Raw genomic sequence first — 24,141 nt, forward strand, 5'->3', positions numbered from 1 at the left:
TGGGAGAGTCAGGCAGAATGAGACAGGGACAAAGAGTCAGAGACCCACCCGCCTGTCTGCCCACACACCTGGGCCTGCCAGTGTCCCTGACCACCCCTGGATCCCAAGGTGCCCCCGACTCCCCACTTCCCTCCTGTACCAGCCCAAGACAAACCAGACAAGGGACACACCCTTGGGTGTGCGGGACGTGAACTCAGTGTCAAAGTAGAAGGTGTCATCAGGTTGTGCCACGGCTGGCTTGAAGGGTGGCTTGATCTCACGACGGTACAGCTTCTGCAAGGCAGGGTGGGCACTCTGGTCACCACGGCACCTCCACAGCCCACCAAAAGCCCCATGCAGGAGGAGGTAATGGGCCTGGGGCACAGGCTGCACAGATGGGGGCATAATTGCTTGCCCTCGGGAGGCCAGCCCTTGTCTCCAAGGCCATGCTGTCACCCTCTGTGCCACAGCTGAAGCCATAGCAGGTAGAAGCCCCCTCCCACCACAGCTGAACCCTGACTGGGGCTCTGGGGTGGACAGCCACACTCACATTCCAGTCAATGGTGGAGTAGAAGACATGACGCTTGATTTCCTCTGCCCCGTCAGGGCCGGAGCCTGAAAGAGCCCAGATGAGGGGTCTGCTCCAGATGGTCCAACCCCCAGACTCCCGCCCTGTCCACCAAGTGGCCTGACTGTGGTCTGGGACCAGCAGCTAGAGCAGTCCATTTGGAGCATGGAAACAATGGGCTCATTCTGCCCCAAATCCACCCAGCCATCACCCCAAGGCCTATTGCCCACTCAGCATTTTCCACTCTCTAGAGCCCCAGACGAGCAAGCTCCAGGATACTAATGGGAGAAAGAAGGCCCAGAGAGGTTAGGCAACTTGTCCAAGGCCACACAGTGAGGACAGAGGCTGTGCTTGTTCAAGATCTACAGAGGGCCCCCACCTCCCTCCCAACCCAGGCCTCATCTCTGTTGCTCTTATCCCATTGCCCTGTTCAACCAGACAGGCTCTCACTCCATTCAACCCCAGGGACCTGGACTGGACCTTACAAAGCCAGTCATGATCCAGGTGAACCCAGGAGCCAAGGAGCCAAGACATATTGAGCAGCTACTACACACCAGGCACATTCATGGGACTTCATTTAATCAACAGGGCTGAGATCATCATCTCCCATGGAGATGAGGAGCCAGGGCTCTGGGAAGTGAAGAACTGCCTTGGGTCTCTCAGTTCATAAATGGCATTCATTTGTTCAACAAATATTTATAGAAGGACCATTGTGTGACAGACAGTGGGAACGGGACACGGGGCTAGGACTGGGACCTGAGCCTCTGACTCCTGAATTCATGCTCTTTCTCTTGTGCCAACAGCCTTGGGGGAGGAGCTGTGTGGGGGCCTCTGTCCTTGTCCCCAGGGGAGTAGAGATGACTCAGTTCCTGCCTTCCCCCTACACACAGGTCACCCCCCTGCCCCAAACACCACACATGGAGCCAGAAAGCAGGGTGGCCGGCGGCATTGTCTGCCCACACAAAGGACAACGGCCCCTTTCAGCCCCAGATGTGGCCCTGTGGCCTAGGCTGCAGCTGTACCCCGCACCCTTCCCCTGAGCTGGGGCTGCTTACCAAGCCGGTTGGCAGGATTCCGCTTGAACAGGGCCCGCAGGAGGCTCTGGGCTTCTGTGCTCAGAAACTGGGGCATGCCTAGCTTCGCCCTGAAACAGCCCCCGGGTCTCATCAGGGCTGAGCCCCACCTCAGAGGCCCTGTCTCCCTCCCCGCTCTGTCCAGGTCTAGTTTCCAGCTCAGTCCAGACAAGCCATCCACTAATTCACCTCCAAAAGACTTCAGGAATTCCCCTCCCACAGGCCCTGGTAGATGAAAAGGGGGCCCTGGAAAGCATAACGCTTAACCCAGAGGAATGTCTCATTAATGAGGGAATCTGCAGCAGGTACAGAGTATTATTCTGGCCCCTAAACTGGGGCTAGGTGCTGGGGGAGACCTGAGGTGTCCGGGAGGGAGTGCTGCTTACTTTAGGATCAATGTCATGGTCTCCTTCCGGTCCTTCCCTTGGAAGGGCAGGGAGCCCGTCAGCATCTCAAACTGCAGAGGACAAGGATCTAGTCAGGCTTTCATCCCGTTCTCCCATGCCCCCCACCTCCTCCCACCCAGGCCATTCGGCTCCATTCCCAGGAATCTTGCTGGCCTGTTGGAGGTCCACCTGGATCAAGAACTGTGTGTGACCCTCTCCCCTCTGTCAATCAGACCACCAGGAGCAGTACTAGGGATCCAAGGCTGGGGAGAGGTGCAGGCCCAGGCTGGGAGCACCCCAGGTGGGGTCAAGCCTGGAATCCTTCCAAGGAAGAAAGCTACAGCTAGGTGGAGGGTGAGGTCAGCTTGGCTGTGAGAGGACAGAAGCAAAGCCTTAGAAACCATCAACCCCCTCATTGTACAGATAGGGAAACTGAGGCCCAAGGCCTAGGTAGGATGCTTTACCCCTGCCTGGGCACTCACCATCAACACCCCATAGGACCACCAGTCAGCACTGTGGGTGTGGCCCTGGCGGTTGACGACCTCGGGAGCCATGTACTCCACTGTCCCACAGAAAGAATAGGCCTTCTTCTCATGGTCAATGGCCTCCTTACTCAGGCCGAAGTCTGTGGCAAGGAGAGCAAGAGGACACATCTTCAGGACCCCCTGCATACCCAGCCCCCCTGCCCAGAGGCCTGAGGGCATCACCCCCATGACACTCAGGAGGAAGCTGGGCCCAGCAGGGTTAGGTAATTTGCCCAAAGTTACCCAGTGTGGAGCTGGGGTTCAAACCCAGGCTATTCCAAGTCTGGGGCCTGAGCTTTTGACCACATCCAAGTGCCTGGCACAGCCTCTCAGGAAGAAGAGATCCCCCCGGGGCACTCTGCCCAGGCCCATCAGGAGCCCATCCTGTGTTCCCCGGGGACCCAAGGGGGCAGGTGCCCTCCACTTACCAGTGAGTTTGATGTGGCCCTCCTCATCCAGAAGGATGCTATAATGGAAAATGGCAGTCAGGGCCCCTCAGCTGTGGCTCCTTGGTGGGTTCTGGTGACACCACAGGGGCTGTGGGGGTTAGGCCCAGCCCAGAGAAGGCAATCCACCCAGATCCATCTGATGAATAGGTGGGTGGGGCCGGGTGGTGGCAGTGCCATGCAGCTGTGTTATCTACCTTCTTTGCTAATCTTTGAAGGAACTGTGTGAGGTACGTACTATTATGGCCCCATTTTCACAATGGAGAAACTAAGGCTCAGGGAAGTTGAGTAACTCCCCATAGTCACAGAGCTAATAGGTGGCAGAGACAAGATTTTAATTTGAGTTTGCCTAACTCTAAAGCCAGATCTCATTTCCCCTCAGCACCTGCTCCTGGCTCCCAAGCTACCATTTGAGGATACTCAGATGTTAAGGAAATTCTAGAGAGGGCCATATCAAGGAATGGCTTTTAATGGCGGCATCTCAGATGTCACACTGGATTAGCAAAAAAGGTAGGCAACACACCTGCATGGAGGTGCCTGGCCCTTGGTAATGGCAGCACTAGTGATTAGACAGGCCCCCAAGGTGAGCCTGCTGCCACTACCACTCTGTTCCACCCACCCACTCATGGGGCAACCCAAGAGAAGGGGATTTTCTTGGGGAGAGTCACACCCACCCCCGTCAGGGTGGCCCTGTCCTAGAAGAGGCCTCAGGGCCTGTCTCTGTACTCCTTAGGGAGGCCACGGTGGGGCTGGAGTTTCACTCACTTCTCAGGCTTGAGGTCTCTGTAAATGATGCCCAGGCTGTGCAGGTGGTCCAGGCCCAAAGCCAGCTCAGCCAGGTAAAACTTCACATCCTCCTCCGTGAACATAACCTGCAACAGGTGGAAGGGGCCTTCCGCTGGGATTGGCTCTTCCTGAGGAACTGGGGCACTGGGCAGTCAGCAGCTTCCTGGTCTTGAGGGTCCACCTTGAGGAGGACCCTTAGAGACCCCAGTGCCATACACCCTTCTCTTTATAAAAGGGTTTGGGGTATGAAATGACTAATATACAAGTCACTCATTTGGCATTGTTTGGAAATAGCAAATGGCTAGAAACAGCCCAAGGGTCAAGCAGAAGAAGGCTGGAATAAATTGTCTCTCCCCTGCATAATGGAGTGCTATGCAGCCACAAACCAGAACAAGGAGTTTCTCCATGTTCTGATAGATACGGATCCATCTCCAAGATATACTGTCGTGAAAAAAGCAAGGAACAGAGGAGTACATACAGAGTAGTACTTTTTACATAAGAAAGTGGGGGTCATAATTCAGAACATATATCAGAATGGTTTGTATTTCCAAAGGAACATGGGAACCTTAAACAAGAAACCAATAAAAATGTTTGCCTATGGGGGGTGGAAGGGGCTGGGGTGGGAGGAAGACTTCTCAATGAATATTTTTCTTTTCAATCATGTAAATGTATTACCTATTCAAACATTAAAATAACATTTAAAAAAATTTTTTTAAAGTTTGGCTCTCTTCTAAAGTTTCAATTGTATTGATGGTCCCATTTTCATATCTGGCTCAAATTCTTTTATGTCAATTCAAAATCCTTTTGGTTAACATGTACGACACAACATTAAATCTAGCTTTCTGGGTGGATTTGGGCTTCTCCCTATCCTCATGGCCCTGCTCAGGGCAGCCCTAGAAGAACAGAGGTGGAGAGGTGACAGCCACCCTTAGCTCCCCAGAATTAGGGTGGCATCAGATCCAGGGCCTGATCATCCTCAACCCATCTTGGGAGAAACTCTCAGAGGCTTTGCCAGGGTCGGGGCTCTGTCCCAGGATGGATTCCCAGGTCAGGGACTTCTAGGCAGGCCTAAGTGGTTCCAGGTCTCACTGGACATGTTCTGCACAGGGCCCTGGGATGGGGGGCCTCACTGTCCCTCTAGCTCCACCTCGGGGCCCTCTGGCAGTGGGGTATCAGCTTACCTCTTTAGAGAGCCGTGTGAAGAGGTCCCCACCACGCAGGAAGTCCAGAATAAGATAGAGCTTGCCCTCAGTCTGGAAGGCTGGGGAGAGAGGAAAAGGCAGTGGTGGTGCCAATTGGGCCCTGGGCCCTCCCCTCGGCCCCCAGCTCCCTTAGCCTCCCAGGTGGGAAGTGGGGCGACGTACAGGGAAGGCAGCAGCCCCTAGGCAAGGGCAAAGGTTGGCAGGTAGGGTGGGAACTCAGGAAGGGTCTGTGGTCTCACCATAGTGCAGCTTCACCACAAATGGGTGGTTTACGTCGGCCAGGATGTCTCTCTCCATCTTGGTCCGAACGCGGTCACGCACTGGCCAGAGGAGAAAGACAGTCGCCAAGAGTATAGCCACCCAACAGAGCCACCCCAAGACCTAGCTAAGAAGGGCTCTCTATTCAACTTGTTCCTCACATGTCACGGCAGTGCCCAGGGTTGGGCCCTTGGTGCCCAGCTCGTCCCTCTAGTCCCATCTCTCACCTGCCCCATCGAAGGTCATTTAATCCAGCCAGTCCGAGCAATCTGTTCCTCTGTGTGCCCTCAGCCTTTGCCCCTGTGACTCTCCCTGGGATGCCTTCACCGGTCCCCTCTGCATCTGGCATAAAAACCCCCAATTCCAGTCTGGGGGCTGGTGAGAACAGCCACCTGGGGAGCTAGTCAGAAAGGCCGATTCCCTGCTCTTGGGTCTGACCAGGCACCTCCCACATACTTTTTTTCTTTTTGTTTTAAAGAATAAAAGTCCCTAGGCAATTCTGATCATCAGCAGGTTCTTCTTTGACTCAGTTCAGGCCTCACCTCCTCCAGGAAGTCTTCCTTAACCTGCCAAGCTGAGTCAGGTCCTCTCTCCTACAGTGCTTATGTTTCCCCCTACAGAGCATCTTTGACCCCGTCTTTTAATTTTTTATTTCCCTCACCAGACATGGCAGGGACCATGCTGGAGTTAACTATTCCAGTCACTGTTTCCCAAATACACCTTACATTTTCAAACTGCCCCTATGCTTTTGCTCAGGTAAACAGTTCCTCCTTCCTGGGGTACCCTTCTTCCACCATTTTCAATCTGGAAAGCTCCTAACTCATCCTTCAAGGCACAGTTCAATGGCTACTTCTTATGTGAGCCTACCCTCTGTGAGGCTGCCACCCACCCTCCCCAGGGCTCCCGGGTCCCAGCACTGACTGCACGGTACTACAGGGTCTGCTCAGCCTCTCCTGTCCCAGCCTGGGAGCCCTTCACAGCAGGCACCAAGTCTTTTCATCTTTCTCCTCCCCCAGGGCTCCCACCATCCCTCCTGGGGAATGACTCCCACCCTTACCAGGCTGGCCTTGGGGCACCAAAGTTACATCACTGCCACAGACAGCCCTTCATGGGCCACATGACTCCTAATGTCCTCAAGGCCAACTCTTCTGATTCTGCCCACCTCACCCCAACCAGGGCCCACTCTACCTGCTAAGTGGCCGCACTAGTTCCCAGGCTGCTCAAAGAGTCACTGTCCAGCCCAAAGCCCACTACCAACCACCCTTATGCCCTTTGTAAGTCCAAGAATTCTAGACCTGGGCTTGGGCTCCCTTCTGAACATCTCTGCCATCCATCGCTGTGTCACTGCCTTGACTCACCCTCTCCTACCCACCCAGATGCTTCCCTGGGCTCCCTGCCTCTTCCCTCCTGTCATTCTCTACCCTGAGAGGTCTCCCTCAGACTCTTCTAGAATTGTGAAACAATTCTGCTGACAGAAGGCCTCTGCCCAACCAACCTGATGCCTGATTTTTGAAGGCTCCACCACAGACACACTGCACTCACCCCTGCCTCCCTCCAGACATTCACTTTCAGGTATGGTCACTGGCACTTGGCTTGCAGGATCCTGTCTTTGCCATCATGTGGGGCGGGGGATTAAGGTGTGGCTAAGTACAGGCCTGTTTTTCTACCTTCAGACCAAGCACTCCTAGAGACAGAGCAATCTCCTCCATCAGGCCCAGGCCCTTGAGAGCTAGGCTCTACCCTCAATCCCTGTGCCTAGCCTGGGCTCTGCATGCGAAGGTGCCCTCCACTCACCTTTCAGCGTTGCCTTCTTTAGTACCTTCATGGCATACAGGTGCCCACTGTCAGGCCGGGTGATCTTCCGCACCAGGAAGACCTGAGAAGGCAGCAGGGGAAAAACAGAGAAGAAGCCGGGGAGGGGGCTGAGCCCATTAGCTCCCATCCTCCAAATACCAGGCTGACTTCTAACTTCCTTGAGCCTCAAGTTGACCTTTTGCCTTCCCTGGGTACCACGGTGACCTCTCATCCTCCCCTCAGACCCATCAACCCTTGCCCTCCGATCCTTTGAGCCCCAAGGTGACCCCTCACTCCCACCTCTGATAGGACCAGTGCTGCCCTCCCAGCAGTTGGCTCAGGACTCACTTTGCCAAAGGATCCCTGGCCCAGAACCTTGAGCAGCTCAAAATGGGATGGGTCAGCCTTCTCAGAGCCAGCCTTGACATGGTGCGTGATGGAGATCTCCTTGAGGATACCCTCATCCTGATGGAGGGATAGAGACGGTGGGCATAGTGGGTGCCATCCGGTCCAGTATGGGGCATGTCGCCCCATCTAAGTCCACTCCCACTGGACCTCAGCAGACAGGGCCCTCCAGGCCAAACCAGACAGCTACCCTGACAGGGCCAGCCTCTGGGTTTGTCAACACCAAAAGGGCCTCAAAGGCTGGGGAGGGTCAAACTACCAAGGTGCCAGGTGAGGTAAGGCACTGCTCCTATTGCTTCTGCTGCTTCGGCCTGCTCAAGCCCAAAGGGACACCCAGGCATGGCCAGGCTGAGCCAACCCGAGGCTCTGGCTGAGGCCCACGCACCTGCCCCAGGTCCTCCCAGTGGGGCTCCCCTCCCCCTGCTGCAAAGATTTTGGTTTTGCCACAATAGGAAGTAGGGTTTATTCTCATAGTGGGGAGGCAGAGTTGGGCTTTCGTTCCTGGTCAGGATAGATGATTGGATCCCTCTGGCCAGAAGGACAGGGCTGAGATGCATAGGGACCCAAGAGTCACCTGAGACTCCCACCAACCCAGTGCGTGCCAGTCTGGGGCAGGTAGGAAGCTAAGGCCAGAGACGCCATGCCCCACACTCCAAAACTCCCTTCATACAAGTCTCCTAGAAACCCCTTGCCAGGGCCAAGTTGTGCTAGGATCCCTCTGCCCTCCCTCCAATCTGCCAGTATCGCCCCAGAGCCCTGACGGCCCTCCTGACTTGCCGAGGAAGTAAGCCTGGGCAGAGTCCAGTCACCCAGCAGGGCCAGGCCTGGGCTAGGCGAGCTCAAAGCCAGCTGAAGCCAAACTGGCTGCCCAGGCACCTGCTCCAAGGGCCACAGCCAGGCCCGGACTAGACATCTGGGCACACTCACCGAGTCCCGCCTGGGGCCAGAGCCAGGGCCAGGGGCAGGCAGAGAGGTCTGGCTGGTCCTGGGCCGCTGCTTCCTGGGCAGCCAGGGGAGCAGGGCCCGGAGCCGCAGACGGGGCGGCTTGGGATCCTGCTCCATCCGCCCGGCAGGGCCAAGGCACCATGGCAGGAGCAGGCAGCGTCCTGGCTGCCGAGGAGGTGGCCAGGCCCAAGGCGGATGTGCACAGTGAAGGCGGGGGTTGGGCCAGGCCCAGAGCCGCCAATCACTCAGGGCCTGTGGTTTCCCAGTTCCAGGCCTACACCCTCACCACGTTCCCTTCCTCTCTCTTCCCCCCTCCCCATTGCCTGAGGGCTGCCCTCTAGCCCTCCCCCCCATCCTCCCTGTGGGCCTAAAAAGGGAAAGCCCCAGGCCAACCCAGCTGCTGAGGAGTAGATGGGTACCCAAGAGGCAGAGACAGGTACCTAACATGTAGAGGCAGATAAAGAGGGACACCCAACAGGCAGAGGCAGGTACCCAACAGGTAAAGACAGATGAAGGCGAGCATCCAACAGGCAGAAGTAGGAAGAACACATATCTGATGGGTGGAGACAAATGGGGACATGTATCCAACAAGCAGAGGCAGGAGGGGACTCACACCCAACAGGCAGAGGTGGACAGAGACTCATACCTAACATGCAAAGGCAGATGGGGACACATATCCAACAGGCAAAGACAGATGAGGACATGGACCCAACAGCAGAGACAGATGGGGACCCAACAGGTAGAAGCAGTTGCAGGCTTGCATCCAAAAGGTGGACAGATGGGGACACATACTCAATAGGTGGAGACAGAAGGGGACATGACCCAACAGGCACTCAACACATGACATGTACCCAACAGGTGAAGACAGCCACTCATCAAGTGGAGACAGAGACAGGCACCCAATAACAGAGGCAGCTGGGCAGCAGAGACAGCTAGAGTCCGCAAGGCCCAAGCAGACTGACAGATACCCAGAGCAGCCACTCAGGCAGGAAAGATACACAGATACCTAGAAAGTCAGGCCCTGGACTCAAAGGCAGAGCTCCATGTTCTGGCTGGTCTGCCTGGGGGTTAGCAAAGAGGTGAGGAGGCATCACCTGCAAATCCCAGCCCTTGGGAGAGCAGCCCAGTCTTTGTGGCAGACCCATCTCTGAGGCCTTCCATTTCTCTGGGATTTTCTTCCCATGCCAGGGCCTGAGGGGGCCCAGGACTAGGATAGTGGGCTGAGAGGGACATCTCCTGAGTATAATCTGATGGTTTTGACTCTGATCCAAATATCCCAAAAGCTGTTATCCTCATTTCAGGAACAGGAAACTGAGGCCCAGAGGACAGTGACTCACCCAGGCTCAAAATGAACCAGTGGCAGAGCCGGCTTGAACCCAAGTCCTTCCCCTGGTCATCACCTAGCCTGGGGTCAGCAGGACTCGAGTGCCAGGAAAGGGTGGGCAGGTAAGTGAGCCAGAGCCATGTCCTGCCCAACCAAGTCTGCCCCTCCCTCAGTACCAGGGTCAGTCTGGGGACTTCCTATTCTAGGACTTGACCCTCAGAGACACAGCCCCATCTTCAGAGGACCCTGAATAGCCACATAAGCTGCAGCTGCAAAAAGCTGCAGGCTAATCAGGCCCCTGAGTGTAACCCGGGATGGGAGAGGCAGACCTAGTTCAGAGAGGGGCTGAGGTGGGCCAAGGCCACACAACAACCTCTGCCCATCCAGCCTTGAGGTCTGAGCCTCCACCTGTCTGTCTGCCTCTGACTGAGAACACTCCATCGGGACAGACGCAGTCACCCGGAAATCCCAGGGGACAGCGCCACCCCTAAACCCCTTCCTTTCCCAGAGTCATGGTGACAGACCCAAGTGGAGGCAGGCCAACCCTCTGCTCACCTTTCTGGGACAGGGAAGTAAGTCTCTCTCAACCCTGGGGAAATCTGCCGGGGTCTGCATGGTGGGGCTCAAGCCGGTGGCCAGAGGGCCCCGTTACTCCCCTTACTTCTGCTTTTTCAGCCTTCCCGGCCCAGAAGGCAGGGTCGCTGACCCCCTCCTTCTCACTTCCCCCTCTGCAGGGAGGAGGGACAGAGATGGGTCAGGCTCCCCTGCTGAGGAAGGGACACTACAGACTCCAAGCCCATGACTCCAGCGGGGCCCACGGATACATCTCTCCTCATCTCCTCTGATCCTAAGGAGGGAAGACTGGAACACAGACAGAAGTCACAAGGCAATGAGGCGGCGACACAGCGGGCAGCACCTGCAAACAGCCCCTTGAGAGAATGTCAGGATGTCAGCTACTCAGCAAGGCCACAGGCTCTGGTTGCCCCAGCCCAGGGCGTAGACACTCCTTCCCATATAGTGACCTTCTCATAGCTGGGCCCACCCAAAATGGTAGCCCACAGAGCAGGCACCACCACACCCAGCCCTGCCCTGAAGAAGCCTGCTAGTCCAGGGCCCTGGGATGGGCAAGGGGGCAGAAAGCCCTAGCCCTAGCAAGGACCTCACAGAGGTCTGAGAGAAGGAGCAGGTAGTCATGGGGCAGGGGTTGACCAAGCCTAGCCCCCTTCCACATAGCCTTGCCACATCACTCACACCGGTATACCCACAGGAACTGACACACACACAAAGACACACAGGCTGATGATCGGAAACCATTTCCACAGACATCCTCGATGTGGAAACACATGCCCCCACATACACATGGACTTCCCCTTCCAGTCCTCACAGGGCTTCCACTAATAGTCTGATGATGGCCTGCCGGGGGTTGTGAAAGATGCCTCCTTAGACTGAGGCCTCTCATTGCACCCCAGCTTCTTCAGGCAGGCATTTGGAGGCTGGGGCAGCCCTTGGAGCCCCAAAGCTCTCTAGGCCAGCACCAGCTGGGCCCCCTAACCCTCAAGTCCTTCAGAAGCAAAGGAAGACTCTGTGGCTAGCAGGGTACAGGAAGGGGCAACAGGAAGGAAACAGTCTCAGAGCTGCCTTCACTGAAGAGTATGTGCAGGGCCGGTGAGGCCTCTGGTGGCAGGAGGTGGGGAGGACAGATAGCAGACCACATCCCTTGGTCCCTGCCCCATTCCCCCCATAGATACTTCCTCTTATTTACTTCCTCCCACGAGGCAGCTGGGAGAGGAGCCCAGAGCCCCCAGCCTGATCCCTGGTCCATAGGGTCCCCACCCTGGGGCTCCCTCTACCAGCTGCAGCCCACGCCCACCTGCCAATCTCTGGCCCTAACGGACACCAACAGCCCCTTCCGCAGCTGGCAGCATCTGCAGGGCCTCCCAGGCGCTGCCCCCTCTGGTGGGACAGATGTCCCCAGACGAGTCTCCCAGCATGCCTCTAAGCAGGTGAGGAGGGGTCCACAGCTTTCGGGTATCCTTGATGGTGGAGTTGGCCTTAGGCACTAGGCTAGGATTGGTATGGAGTGACAATGAGAAGTGTGCCTCCTAATAATTGAACACGTTGCACGAGGCCATTCTTTCCCTCACCCTTTGCTGGTATGGATTCTGCCAGGCCCTGTGTCTTAGCTCCAAGGGAGGTACTGCTATCCCATTTCAGAGAGGAGGAAACTAGACTCAGAGAGAAAGTGACTTGCCCAAGGCCACATGGCTAGAAAGGGGGAGAACTAAGAGCAAAATCAAAGTCCATTTGCTTCCGAAGCCTACACTCAAACATTTTACTATCGCCTTCCCAGCAAGGCCAGCCAGCCTGCCTCCCCTTCGGAGTGGTATACTCACAGCTACTGGCCTGCTGTTCTGTCCCCAGGCTAGCAGCCAGACACTAGGAGGCGCACACGTTAAGGCAGACTAGGGCCTTGTCCTTAGGCAGCTCTTGAAAATAAATACACGACAATAAAACACAACTGTCCTGGGACAGAGCTGCAATCAAGGTGCTGTGGGTGCGGAGAGGCAGTAACCATCTGCCTGAGGTGAGGTCTGGGAAGACCTTCCAGGTCAGGGGCAGTCCAGCTGGACCCTGAGGATGAACAGGAGCTGGCCAAGCAGAAAGGAGGAAAAAAGACATTTCATGCAGAGAGAGACCAGTGTGAACAAGAGGCTGAGGCCAAGAGCACAGGGTGGGAAGTCAAGAACTGGCTACTCACTAGCTGAGTGTTCCCATGCAAATTGCTTTCCCTGTCTGAGCCTCAGTTTCCTCCTCTGTAAAGAGTGGTTAAAACTAGATGTTTTACCCTCAGAAGGTTGTTTCTAGAAGCAAAATGGGCCACAGAGACAAAGGAATGTTGTAAACAGAACTTCTCCCTGGGTTAGATGGGCAGTCGTATTGCTTCAGGGTTTCTTCAGGGCAGGCTGAAGGGACAGAGCCTGGCCACAGGGTCCCAGGTACCGGAAGGGTGGGCTAGCCAGCCCTGGCCAGTCCAAGGGAAGTTCCCCCCAACACCTGAGGCTCCCAAGGCTCCCCGAAGTCCACAGTCACATCCTGCCTGAGCACCAGCCAGGGGAGCATGAGGGATCCGGGAGGGATCAGGGTTTCATAAACAGGAAGAGAGGAGGGGAGGGGGGAAACGCTCAGTTCTCAAAATAGACCTGCAGGCGCTTCAAAGGGGTCCAGCTCTGGAGATAGCTGGGGGAGGGGGCCTGGGGTGCCCAGTCCACTCCCAGGAAGAGAGGGAAGGTGAATGGAACCCAGTGTGCCTAAAGACACCTGGTGCGCCCAGGAGGCTGAAGGGATCTGGGGAGCTCTCACCCTAGACTGCTGTCCACACTATGGCTGCTAAAACCCAGATCCCCCTTTCTGCCTGAAACGAATAAAATAAACAGGTATTAAACATCAACATTGTGCCTCAAACCTTGCTGGAATCTTTAATTTATACGCATCACATTCCCTCCTCCGGGTGGCCCTGAGGGATGGTAGAGTCCACTCTTTCACAGGACAAGCATATGAGCCACAGAGGGGCAAATCCCTTGCCCAAGGTTATAAGGCAAACAAGAAAGAGGGGCACGATTCTGAACTCAGAAAGCCTGACTCCCAAATCCCCCTCCTTGCCTCTTCTCCACCTGGAAGGTCCACTTCTCTCTGCAGCTGCCCAAATTCTGCCTTTCCAGGTCCAGCGAAATGCCAGCTCTGCAGAGAAGGTGGCCTGGTGCCCCACAGCCCATCCCAACCTTTCCTTCTCTGCCACAGACATCTCATCGTGCCACCAAGAGAAATGTGGGCACCTGGAAGGTAGTATATGTCTCTCTCAATATGGGGCCTGGCAGTGAATGGAGGTTCTCTGTGCCCACAACCATGTTCCTCCCCATCACAGCGCACCCACCACACAGCTTTCCTGTCTCTATGCTCCCTGAGACTGGGGGTGTGGACTTCATTTTGGGGTCCCCCAGTGTTACAGCAGGGTATACCAAAAGTCTGATGAAGCAAAGGATAAACCGGACCACTGCCAGCTCATTCCACTGCACAAAGTGATGAGGTCCTGACCACAGGCTGAGCGCCCCACGGTGTGCTGAGCCCAGAAGCGGGCCCTGGGGATACTGTGAGGTTCTGGGGCAACAGAGAAGATGGGTAAGAGGATGCCTAGGGATGGTGTTACTTGGGGTCACAGGGACCCAATGCTCCTCCTTGTCAGCATTCAGTGTTCCCTGAACTGGAGAGAGTGTGGGCCTTGTGGTCAAGCAAGACTTGACTCCATTACTCACCAACTATGTGACCTTGGGCCTCAATTTCTCATCTGTAAAATGGGGATAGTAACAATCTCCACTTCTGAGGGTTTTGTGAGAACTAAACATAAAGTTCCTGGTGTGGTGTCAGATGTGGGTTAAGCTCTTTCTTTTCCTTTTTCCTTTTCTTTTTCTTTCTTTTTCTTCCTTAACATGGGATTCGAGGCTCCCCTGCCCCATTCATCTCCAACCGCATCTCCCTTCCTACTCCAGGATCTTCTGCTCTAGAGCAGGAGTCACAGGCTTGGGGTCGAATGTAGGTTACCTGCCTGGGCAAGCTCCTGCCTTCCCCTAACCAGTGCCTCCAGCTCTTGAGGTGAGAAGCTGCACCCAGCACCAGCCCCCCTAAAAGCTGCAAGCTCCTCTGCAACCTCCAGAACTTCAGCCCCAAGATCTGAACATCCTGGCTCTTCACTGGGGACTTACAAGGCCTTCATTTTGTTACTAGGCAACTAAGGGCAGCTACTTTATGGGAGGAGATTCTCCAAGACATGGGGCTGAGACAAACCAAGGGGCCCAGTTCACACCACTTAGCCTGGCCTCTGGTGGCCCAAGGTTGCCACGGTAACCAAGAGAGGAGTGGGTGGGAGACTACTTCTCTCACCCGGTCATACCCTAGGCAGCTCAGCTCTCTTAGGAGGCTGAGTCAAGGCAAACATCAAGACCAGCCCTTGGTCTATCTCAAAGGTCGAGCTTATGGCAGGTCTGGTGCCCAGGCAGAGGCCTGAAGGGTGTGGCCACTGGTAGGAAGCTGAGCAATACATCGGGGCATTCACACTGCTGGAGCTGAAGTCACCGGGCGCCAGGGAGTTACTACTTCATTTGTCCTTCACTTCACTCCTGTGTTACATAGGCACTATTATCCCCAATTTACAGATGGTGAAACTGAGACTTGGAAGGGAGAAGAGCTTCTGGTCAAATGCTGAGGGTGGACCCAGGACTTGAACCCAGGTCTGCTCTACTGCCAGAACCCATCCTCTGTCCTGCCTAGGTAGGTTCCAAAGCCCCTTCACAGCCAGCAGCTCTGTGACCTCACAGTTCCTTGAGAATTGGGTGTGATCTTTCTCAACAGAGAAATGAGAAAGCCCAGGCCCCGAAGTGACAAAGGACCCACCCAAGGTCACACAAATGTCACCCAGCCCCAGGTGCTTTTGTCAAGCACAAAACCAGCAACTGGGGCTGAGGGGCTAAAGAGAGGAGCCCAGGGGAAGCAGAAATAGCAGGGGTGAGGGAACCAGCCTCAGGCTGGGAGGTGGAAGCCCTGAGAAATGGCCTATGTGCCACATGCCAGGCACTGGGCCCTGGTTAGACTTGAGAGGCCACCAGGTTCCCTCTAGTGCCACATGCCCAGATGATTCCAGGCTCTCATCAGGCCCAGCTGACCTGAGCCTCTGCCATCACCCCTTCAGCCCTCTCCTAACAGCCGGCCCAGCCTCTATGAGTAAATAAACTGAGGAAGTGTCCTGGCCTGGGTGATGGGTAACCAGAGTGCTAGACTGGATTCTGCTCCTGACCCTGTCTGGGCCACAGTGCCCTCACCTAAGAAATAGGAAGGTTGGAGCGAGGGAGCTCTCTGTACGAGTTTACCTCGAGGATTAGGTTAGACCAGGGATTAGGTGAGCTGGGCAAAGGGGAGAGAGGCCAGGGCCCTCACACCCAGGTGGGACAAGGGCAGGCCTCCCTCCTCCATAGCCATGTAAATAGTCCCCCTCCCCACAGTCTCTAGCTCAGGGTGCTAGCCCTGGTCCTTACCTTGGATGGCTGAAGTCCAGTGTCTTCCCCTGAGGCCTGTCCATTCTGAAAAGGAGAAGGGAGATTGGGGGACATTGTCAGAACTTACCAGCGTGGGACAGAGCAAAGACAGACCCTGCAGGGCACGCCCCACACCGCCCCCCCACCGGCTGCTCCTAATAGCTAGAGAGGCCATGCAGGGAGGGCAGGAGTTCTGAGTGGGTCCCCTCTACCTCCACTTTCCTGGTGAGGGGGCAGGTATCAAGCTCTCCTGTGACAGCCCCTCACATTTCAGGCAGAGCACTTCCCGACACTCCTTCCCTCATGCTCTCTGCCTAGCAAACACCTCATCTTTGAAGATTCAGCTCAAATATCACCTCCTCCCAGTGAGAAGGAAAGCGTATGTGTGGCTCCCAGCTCTGCCAAACTGTGTGACTTTGTGCCAACTCATCAACTGCAAGAGGCCTCAGTTTGCTGATCTGTAACCCACCTCTCAGAGTTGCTGCAAGGGTGGAAGGAGACAAAATCTGGGAAAGTATCCAGCCCAGAGATGCTGGCTGCCCTGGCCTTGCCCCCCCACTGGGACTCCTCCCCTCGCCAGGCAGAATCACTGCTGTCCCACCGTGCCCTTGCGTTCCTTCACTACAGCACTTGTCACAGTGCAGGGACTATTTACACACAGGCCTGCCCTTCCTAATAAACGGGGAGTCCTGGGAGGGCAGAGATTAGGGCTTGGTGCTAACAGCTGCTCTCTTCCGAGCCCCTGCCACATGCCAGGCACTGGGCTCAGTGCCTCACACCTGTGGCACCCTTAAATCCTCATGACCTGGCAGGTAGGCTCTGGCCCCATTTGGCAGAGAAGAAACTGAGGCTCAGAGGGGCCTAGTGATGGCACCTAAGGTCCCACAACTGGTAAGCAGGGGTTCAAAATCTGATCTCTGACGCCCAGGAGGTGCTCATAAAATGTATGCTGAAGAGCTGCTCACACCTCTGTAGGAACTAACTGTAGAGAGGTGGGTATGGAGCCTATCTCTGGGCAGCCCTGCATTTCCAGCCCCCAGGCTTTGCCCCCAGGTTGGCATTATTCACCCGGGGATACCAAACCCAGCCTATTCCTTTCCTGTGTGATATGAGGTGAGTAACCTACCCTATCTGGGCCTTGGGAAACTGAAAGGAGCTGTCTCCACCCCTCCTGGCACAACAAGAGTGTGGTGAGCCAGAGTAGAGGCTCCTAACGGCTAGGAAGGCCCAGCCTAGGGCAGGTCAGGACTTTGGAGCCAGGGGCTGGGTCCACAGGGCAGCTGTGGCTTTGCTTGGCAGAAGCAGGCACAGCTGTGCTCTGCCCATTACATAATCTCCCTGCCCCTGGAGAAGCTCCCCTGCCTCGCCCAGGACATCCTGCCCCCCACCTCCACCCCCCAGTCCCTTTAATAACCCTCATCCTCCCCAGGGACCTGTGTTCTTCAGGTCCCTCCATGCACTCATACACATACACACTGTCATCTCTCAGCAGCCTGGGAAGAAGGGCCAGGTTGACCTGGCCTGGGGTAAGGGGAGGAGGCGCGGATTTGTAGACTGAGTTCTACTTCACCGACATTCTAGATACTTGACATAATTCCCACAGAAGGTCACAACTGCCTACACACCAGCCTTGCCACGCCCTCCCCCCCCCCCAATCCAGCCCCGCCTTCCTCATTTCAAACCTCATCCTTCCTAAAACTCAACTGTGATCAACCTCAGCGATCGACTCCCTCGGTCACTTACTCACTCACTCACTCCTTATTGAGAGCTTTCTGTGTACCAGGCCCTAAACCCTTCCATGGCTTCCCACTGCCTGCAGAATAAAGTTCCAGTTACTTGGCACCGTGTTCAAGGCCATCATCTCCAACTGCCCAACACAGGTGATTAAGACTGTGGGTTCTGAAACCTGACCTTGTGGGTTCAAATTCTGGCTTCTACCACCTGCATGACCCTGAGGTTACTTCATTTCTCATGGCTTCAGTTTCCTTATCTGTGAAATGGTGATAAAAGTAACGTACCTCATCTGGTGGCTGCAAAAAGCAAACAGTGCCTATAAATATGTCCATCTGGCACGTAATTGGTCCACAGACAACCGCCATTATTATTATTGGGCAATATTCTTGAGCTAAACCAAATGACCTGAGACCCTGGACAGACCAGCTTGTTTTATATCCCTAAGCACTTGCATGGTGGCTCCTTCCACCAAGAAAACCCTTCCTGCCTTGTCACTTTGGCAAACACTTGGTCTTGTTTCAAGACTCAATTCAAACATCATCTCCTCTGTCTGCACAGCCTCAAATCCTTTCCTCCCTCCTCTGGGCCCCACAGCACTGAGCAAACTGCAGGTTAACTCAGAAGGAGCCATGGCTTGTCTATCACCATCTCCTTGGCACCCAGCTCAGGGTCCAGTCTGTCATATGAAAGCTCAGCTCAGCAAAGAGAGCAAGGAGGCCAGAGCAGGTTCTATTACTTCCATTTTTCAGATGATATTCAGAGAGTTAAGGAACTTACCTGAGGTCCCTCAGCTAGCTGGTGACAGACATGGGGCCATAACCCAAAGTCACATGGCTGCAAGCCTGAATCCCCAGTAAAGCAGGCAAGGAGGCAGTGGGTGTACCCAGAAGTGTGAGAAGTGAGGATGACTCAGGGAACCCCATAGGCCCTGTTTAGCTGCCTCCAGTCCCAGGGTCTCTGGCCTGGGTGCCATCCTCATGTAGCTCTATGTCTGTAAGAGCTGATGCACAAGGTCTCTAGAGGGGAACAGGCAGCTCCGGAGAAAGGACTGGGAGTGCAAAGAGGACCACGGATGAGCTTCCCCCTCAGGATCCTGGGAAGAAGGGGTTTGTTTGCCTCTCTGGCCTACCGCTGCACAGATAGTAGAAAGAACACAGCTGCTGTGCAGCCAGGAAGACATAACCACTACTCCTAGCTCTGCCGGCCACTCACTCTCACCTTGGGTCTGTCACCTCACTTACTGAGCCTCGGTTTCCTCATCTGTACCACAAGTGCAGGTCTGTCTTGTTCACAGCTGCACCCTGTTGCTTAGAATCATACTTAACACACAATAACTGCTCAATAAATATTTACTGAATAAATGAAGGAAAGAAAGGGACAATGATGCTGACCCTGCAGTATATTGAATGAATGACCTTGTCTAAAAAGTCTGGTACAAGAAGGGCCCTTTGACCTCTTAAGAGGATAGAAATCCACTCTCCTCTCTCTTCCTCAGAGAGCACTGCTCCTGAGGACAGCTGCCCAGGGCCCCCAGACCACTGCGCCCCCTCCCCAGAAGTCAGCAATGAGTTCTAACAGGCGTTCTTCCTTCACCCAAGCAGCTCTGTCTTTGGAAGAGGGGCCCAGGGCAGTGTCTGGAGAAGCCGGGCAGCAGATGGGCAAAGACAGCACGTGCTCCACAGGCAGGAAGTGCCCCAGGAGCTGGGTTCACAGCCCAGCGCTGGCAGTCCTGTACGCTGCTGGAGGCTGGGGGCCAGGTGCCAGGGCCAGCTGGCACCAGCAGCCCTCAGGAAAGGCTGGACAGGGGCCCTGTGGGACAAGGAGAGTTTGCCAATATCTGGAGCCTCCTTTGGAGTACCTTCTACCTGAGCCAATTTGACCGAGCCCTTCCCCATCCTTGAGCCTCCCGTCACCTGGAAGAAGGCAACGAGACATCTGGGTTCCAATCCTGGCTCTGAAATAGTCCATAGGCCAGTTCTCCTCTCTGAGTTCAGCTGTTCCTTCTGAAAATGGGGGTAATAATCCTTACCTTGAGATGTTGTTTTGAGAATTATTTTATTTTAACAAGGTGACCTAGGTGAAGCAGGGTGGGTGGCACATAGCAAAGCTCTGCACATGGAAGGGCTGGACCTGGGGACAAGGTTTCAGCTTTCAGCAGGGCCAGGGAAGAGCCAGGCAAAATCCTCACCCACACTGCCAACAGCTTTGCTCCACCTGGGCCACACCCTGGGCCAGGCCCTGCCTCCCAGCAGCCCATTTTTGGCAGCGTCATAGGGAGGGCAGAGCAATTCAGATCCCAGGCCTCTGCCAAATGCTCCTGCCAGCCCCTTGCCTGCCTCCTTCCCAGTCAGGAGCCAGTAGCAGCGCCTATACCTGCAGGTCAGGCTGCTGTATCGCTTACATGTCACCTGGGCTAAGAACAGCGAGGCCCTGTTCTCCAGTGAGAACAGCCCAACCGGCGCCCTGGCTGCCCTATGGCTCCTGTTACCCAAACAATAACACCCAGTCACCTGGCACCTCCATGGAGTCGGGGAGGGGAAGAATGGGCAGCAGTATCCAGGGCTCTGCACCCTCTCAGGCCCAGGAAGACGAGGATAGAACCCAGCCCTGACCACTGGAGAAACAGAGGCCCAGAGAGGCTAAGGACTGACTGGGTCGCACAGCATTTCCAAGGTAAAGCTCCTGGAGAAATCACAGCACTCCCCCACCACAACCCAATCCTAGGGAATAAGCCAGTCTTCTCCTCTCACTCAACTCAAAACTGAGTTGAGTTTCCTGTTTAAAGCTGGCCCCCTGGTTAAGCTGGCCCCTGCCTCAGGATTCCCCAAAGGGAGGCAGAAAGTAGTGCCCTGAACTGGGAACCGAGCTCCTGGGAGTCTGCCTTCCCTACTAGTATAACCCAAGGTAGATCTTGGGTTAAGCACCTCCGCGGCCTCTACCATCTATCCTCCTCTACGGACGCCTAGGTTGCAGGGCCTGCCAGGGCAAAGGAATCCACCTCTGAGTCCCCCCACCACCCGCCAGGTCCTGGTGGCCCAGTCCTGGGGCCGGGAGGGGGCTGGGGGCTGCAGAGGGCAGTGTTCCTCACCTCGGAGGGTGAGTCAGCGAGAGAACCTCTGAGAGCTGTGCAGGGCCTGTAAAAACCCCATGGCAGGGATCCCAGAGCAATTTACTTCGAATTGCGCCTTCAGGTTGGTTACCTAATCCTGCCGCGCCCACCCTCCAATAGCCAGTGTAGGCCATGACCATCCCTTTAAAGGGGCAGCACATCCTTAGTGCTGGGGACCCGCGGTCCTCGCTCTGATCTGTAACCCTGAGAGGCAAGGCACTTGGTGACTGCCCCAGGTAAGTGAGGGCAGAGGAGGGGACCTAGGCAGGGGATAGAGACCCAAGCCAGGAGAAAATCACCTTGGCTCCCAGGCTCACGGAGGTCTCCATACCCTCTCTGCATACTCCGCGCATCCCCTCTGGAAAGAGAGTATCGCCTGCCTCCTTCCCAGCATGGGGCTGAGGGAAAAGTTTTCAGGACCTGCTGGTTCACAGGCTTGACCTTGACCCTGGGGGTCAAAGGGCACAGGAAGAGCTGGCCATCTGCATGCTTAGGGCCTAGCACCACAGAATCCTCCGAGGAGGAGGGCAGGAGCTGCTCCTGGGAGAGGCTAGGCTGGCAGAGGCCAAACTCCTCAAGGGCCCAGCCCTTCCTATGGCAGGAGGCACCAAGGTCTTCCCCCTCTCCAGGAATAATCTTCACAAAGTCTAAGGGCTTTTCCCCCACTCTCTTCTCCACAGTCCGGGGCAGGGACACAGGCGTCCTCTGGCCCTAGCATCGGGACAAAGGAAACCAAGAGTTTCAGCCTCAGACGGGCGGTGTCACCCCACATCCCACAACTACCAAGAGTCAAGGGGGGCAATCCTTCTAGGGTCAGCAGCGGAGAAGCGGGGAGCTCCAGGTAGGGCGCTGGGAGACGTCAAGGAGAAGAGGGGGTCCCACGACCCTTGTCTCTTGTAGAATCTCAGACATCTGGCACCCCAGCCCTGCCCGTCTGCGCTAATGAGAGAAGCTCCGACAGCTCCCGGTACGGGTCCTAGGTGTGTGGGGTGAGGAGGGCCAGATCCCAGTGCCCCACGGGATCCCCTCTCCAGGCTAAGAGGGTTCTTGGCGCTTGGCGAAACTGTCCCTCGCGCACTCACACCCGGGGCATAGGGGGGTGGAGCCGGAGAGGGAGCAAGAGATCGGAGGGCACTCGCGCGCTCGCGGGCGCCTGCCAGGCTGCAGCGGCGCCGCGGGCCGCCCCGCCCTTCTGGGGACCCGGGCTCGCCGGCCGCCGGCGCCCGTCCCCCGCCCCGCTCACTCACCTCCGGGTCCAGCGGCACCAGCTCCATGAGCGGCCAGGGCTCTCTGAGCTGGGCGAGCGGCATCGCGCCGCCGCCGGGCCGCCTGAGCTCCTCCGACGGCCCGGGCCGCGCCGCCTCCCGGGTCCCGGGCTCCCCGGCTCTGCTTCCCCGCGCCCCCGCGCCCCGCTCCGAGACCCTCGCGCTCCGGCTGGGCCGTCCGCCGCCGCCGCCGCCGCGGCACTCGCACTTCGGCTCCCTCCGTCACCGGGCGCCGCCGCGCCCATTGGCTACCTGCGCGGGGGCGGGGCCGCCGAAGCCCCGCCCCAGCCCCCGCGGCGCGGCATTCCCCGCATGGACCCCCGCCCCCGCCGCGCTCCGCTCCACCCAGAAGAGGCCCTCCTGGCTCCTCCCCGCAAAGCCTTGTACCCCCGCGCGGACCGCGCCAGGGCCAATACTCTCCCCGACTCAGTTCGTTTGGCCTCGCTCCCCAGATGTTCCTTCTCCCCGCAGCGGAGAGAACCCCCGTGTTCCCCCTGCCCTCCCCACACTCACACCGAATGTCCCGAGCCTGACCCAGGCAGAGGCTTGAAAGGAGCCTGGGCCCCACTCACCTCAGGCCCTCACCTCACAAGGCCCTGGGGATCCCCCCTACGGAAGCCAACACTGGGATCCCCTGGGGAGCTCACCGCCCCAGCCCCGGGTAGGTTCCAAGTCTTCTGTCACCACCATCAGGATCCACAGCGCCCCCAGAATGATTTCCTCATACGCATTTTTTGCAATCTGTGGTTGAGGGGGCTTCTTTCGAGCCAAGCCTCCAGCTGCAGGCCCAGCTCTCTTCTGATTTGCCTCGCTCTGAGGAGGGCAGGGCCTAGGCCCCCAGGATTGACCGACACTTGGGCTGTACTTGGAGTAAAAGGCCAGAGACAGGGATTCCCCCCTGGAGAGATTTAGCTTCCACCTAAAGAGGTGTTAGGGGTCCAGGAGTGGTGAGATTTATTCATACATGGGGGAGTGGAGAGATGGGCTTGTGGGTTTCATGGGTAGCGGGAAGAATGGCCAGTTATTTGCAAAGCTATTCTAAGGCAGGGGGATGGGAAAAGATTGTTTCTCAGAAGCCTTCTGCGAACCAGGCTCCACCAACATGTGATTTCCTTCAATCCTGACCACCACCTACTTTACAAATGGTAAAACAGCCTCAGAAAGATGAGGTGACTTACCCAAGGTCACAAAGCAGGGGGAGAACATATTAGGACTTTAAAAAAAATCAAAAGGAATCAAGATTTCTCCTAAATCCAGATGTTCCCCTTACTCCATGACTTTGCCAGAGTAGCACCTCAGCTGTTGAAGTGAATTGAGTTTTCAGTGGAAGACTTTGGAACCCAACACATCTGAGTTTGAATCCTAGCTCTGCCACCTCCTTAACATTGGAAAACTCATTTTATGTCTCTAAACCTCAGTTTCCTTATCTGTAAAAGGGGAATTATAATCCCAGTCTTTCAGGTATATACTGAGGACTAAATTCATTTTAATTCAATAAATATTTATGGCTGTATATTACATGCCAGGTTCTCTTCCTGAGCATGTATTGTAAACCAGGCCTGCTTCTAGATGCTGAAGATATAGCAATGGACAAAACAAAGTGCTTGCTCCCAGGAAATTTATTTTCAGTCTGGTGCAATTAAATAAGTAATTACAGCTCACACTAACATAGCACTTACTATGGACCAGGCACCGTTCTAAGCACTTTACCTGTATGAATTCATTTAATCTTCACAACAGCATTATGAGGTAGAGGCTGTTATTATCTCCAGTGTACAGATGAGGAAACAGGACAGAGAAGTTAAGCATCTCATTCTCTGGGTCCCTCTGAGGTTACGCAGCTGGAAAATGGCAGAGCTGAGAAACAACTCTGACAGTGTGGGCCCTGACTTTGTCTCCTTTCCCTTGCTCTCCACCTCCCTGTTGAGAAAAGGTGAGGGCTAAACCAGAGCCTGGACCAGAGTTGGCAGCCGTTATTTTATTTTTTTCCTTTTTCTCCCCAAAGCCCCCCAGTACATAGTTATTTATTCTTCGTTATGGGTCCTTCTAGTTGTGGCGTGTGGGACGCTGCCTCAGCGTGGTTTGATGAGCAGTGCCATGTCCGTGCCCAGGATTCAAACCAACGAAACACTGGGCCGCCTGCAAGCAGCCGTTATTAACGGCTATTAGTTTAGTATTAGTATCACCCAGTTCAGTTGCCTCAAACGAGTTTGCAATGCCCCTACCCCTGCTGCTCAGGGCTAGTGTTGTAATATTTGGA

The 24,141-nt window shown here is 55.7% G+C and overlaps 1 protein-coding gene across 8 annotated transcripts in view; it reads right to left on the reverse strand.

Annotated features, from left to right (window-relative positions):
- RPS6KA1 (ribosomal protein S6 kinase A1) overlaps positions 1–22,558 on the reverse strand; it is a 37,497-nt gene extending 14,939 nt beyond the window's left edge. The window contains exons 1-13 of one of the 8 annotated variants that reach the window (XR_011533794.1): positions 21,864–22,067; positions 15,774–15,818; positions 7,365–7,481; positions 7,017–7,098; positions 5,204–5,284; positions 4,944–5,023; positions 3,742–3,848; positions 2,959–2,996; positions 2,489–2,631; positions 2,007–2,077; positions 1,603–1,691; positions 530–594; positions 171–273 (exon numbers count right to left, since the gene is read on the reverse strand). Coding sequence is in view for 5 of the 8 variants with exons in the window: in XM_008519485.2 (XP_008517707.1) it covers positions 171–273; positions 530–594; positions 1,603–1,691; positions 2,007–2,077; positions 2,489–2,631; positions 2,959–2,996; positions 3,742–3,848; positions 4,944–5,023; positions 5,204–5,284; positions 7,017–7,098; positions 7,365–7,481; positions 8,349–8,483 (1,111 nt within the window). In the remaining 3 variants the exon portion in view is untranslated. Of the gene's footprint in view, positions 1–170; positions 274–529; positions 595–1,602; positions 1,692–2,006; positions 2,078–2,488; positions 2,632–2,958; positions 2,997–3,741; positions 3,849–4,943; positions 5,024–5,203; positions 5,285–7,016; positions 7,099–7,364; positions 7,482–8,348; positions 12,078–15,773; positions 15,819–21,863; positions 22,097–22,453 lie in introns of those variants that run through there. The other 7 variants (XM_070597293.1, XM_070597280.1, XR_011533803.1 and 4 more) reach the window with 7 other exon arrangements.
- Positions 22,559–24,141: the final 1,583 nt, after the last annotated feature.

The sequence above is a fragment of the Equus przewalskii genome, chromosome 2 (genome assembly GCF_037783145.1).
Source record: "Equus przewalskii isolate Varuska chromosome 2, EquPr2, whole genome shotgun sequence".
Lineage (NCBI taxonomy): Eukaryota > Metazoa > Chordata > Mammalia > Perissodactyla > Equidae > Equus > Equus przewalskii.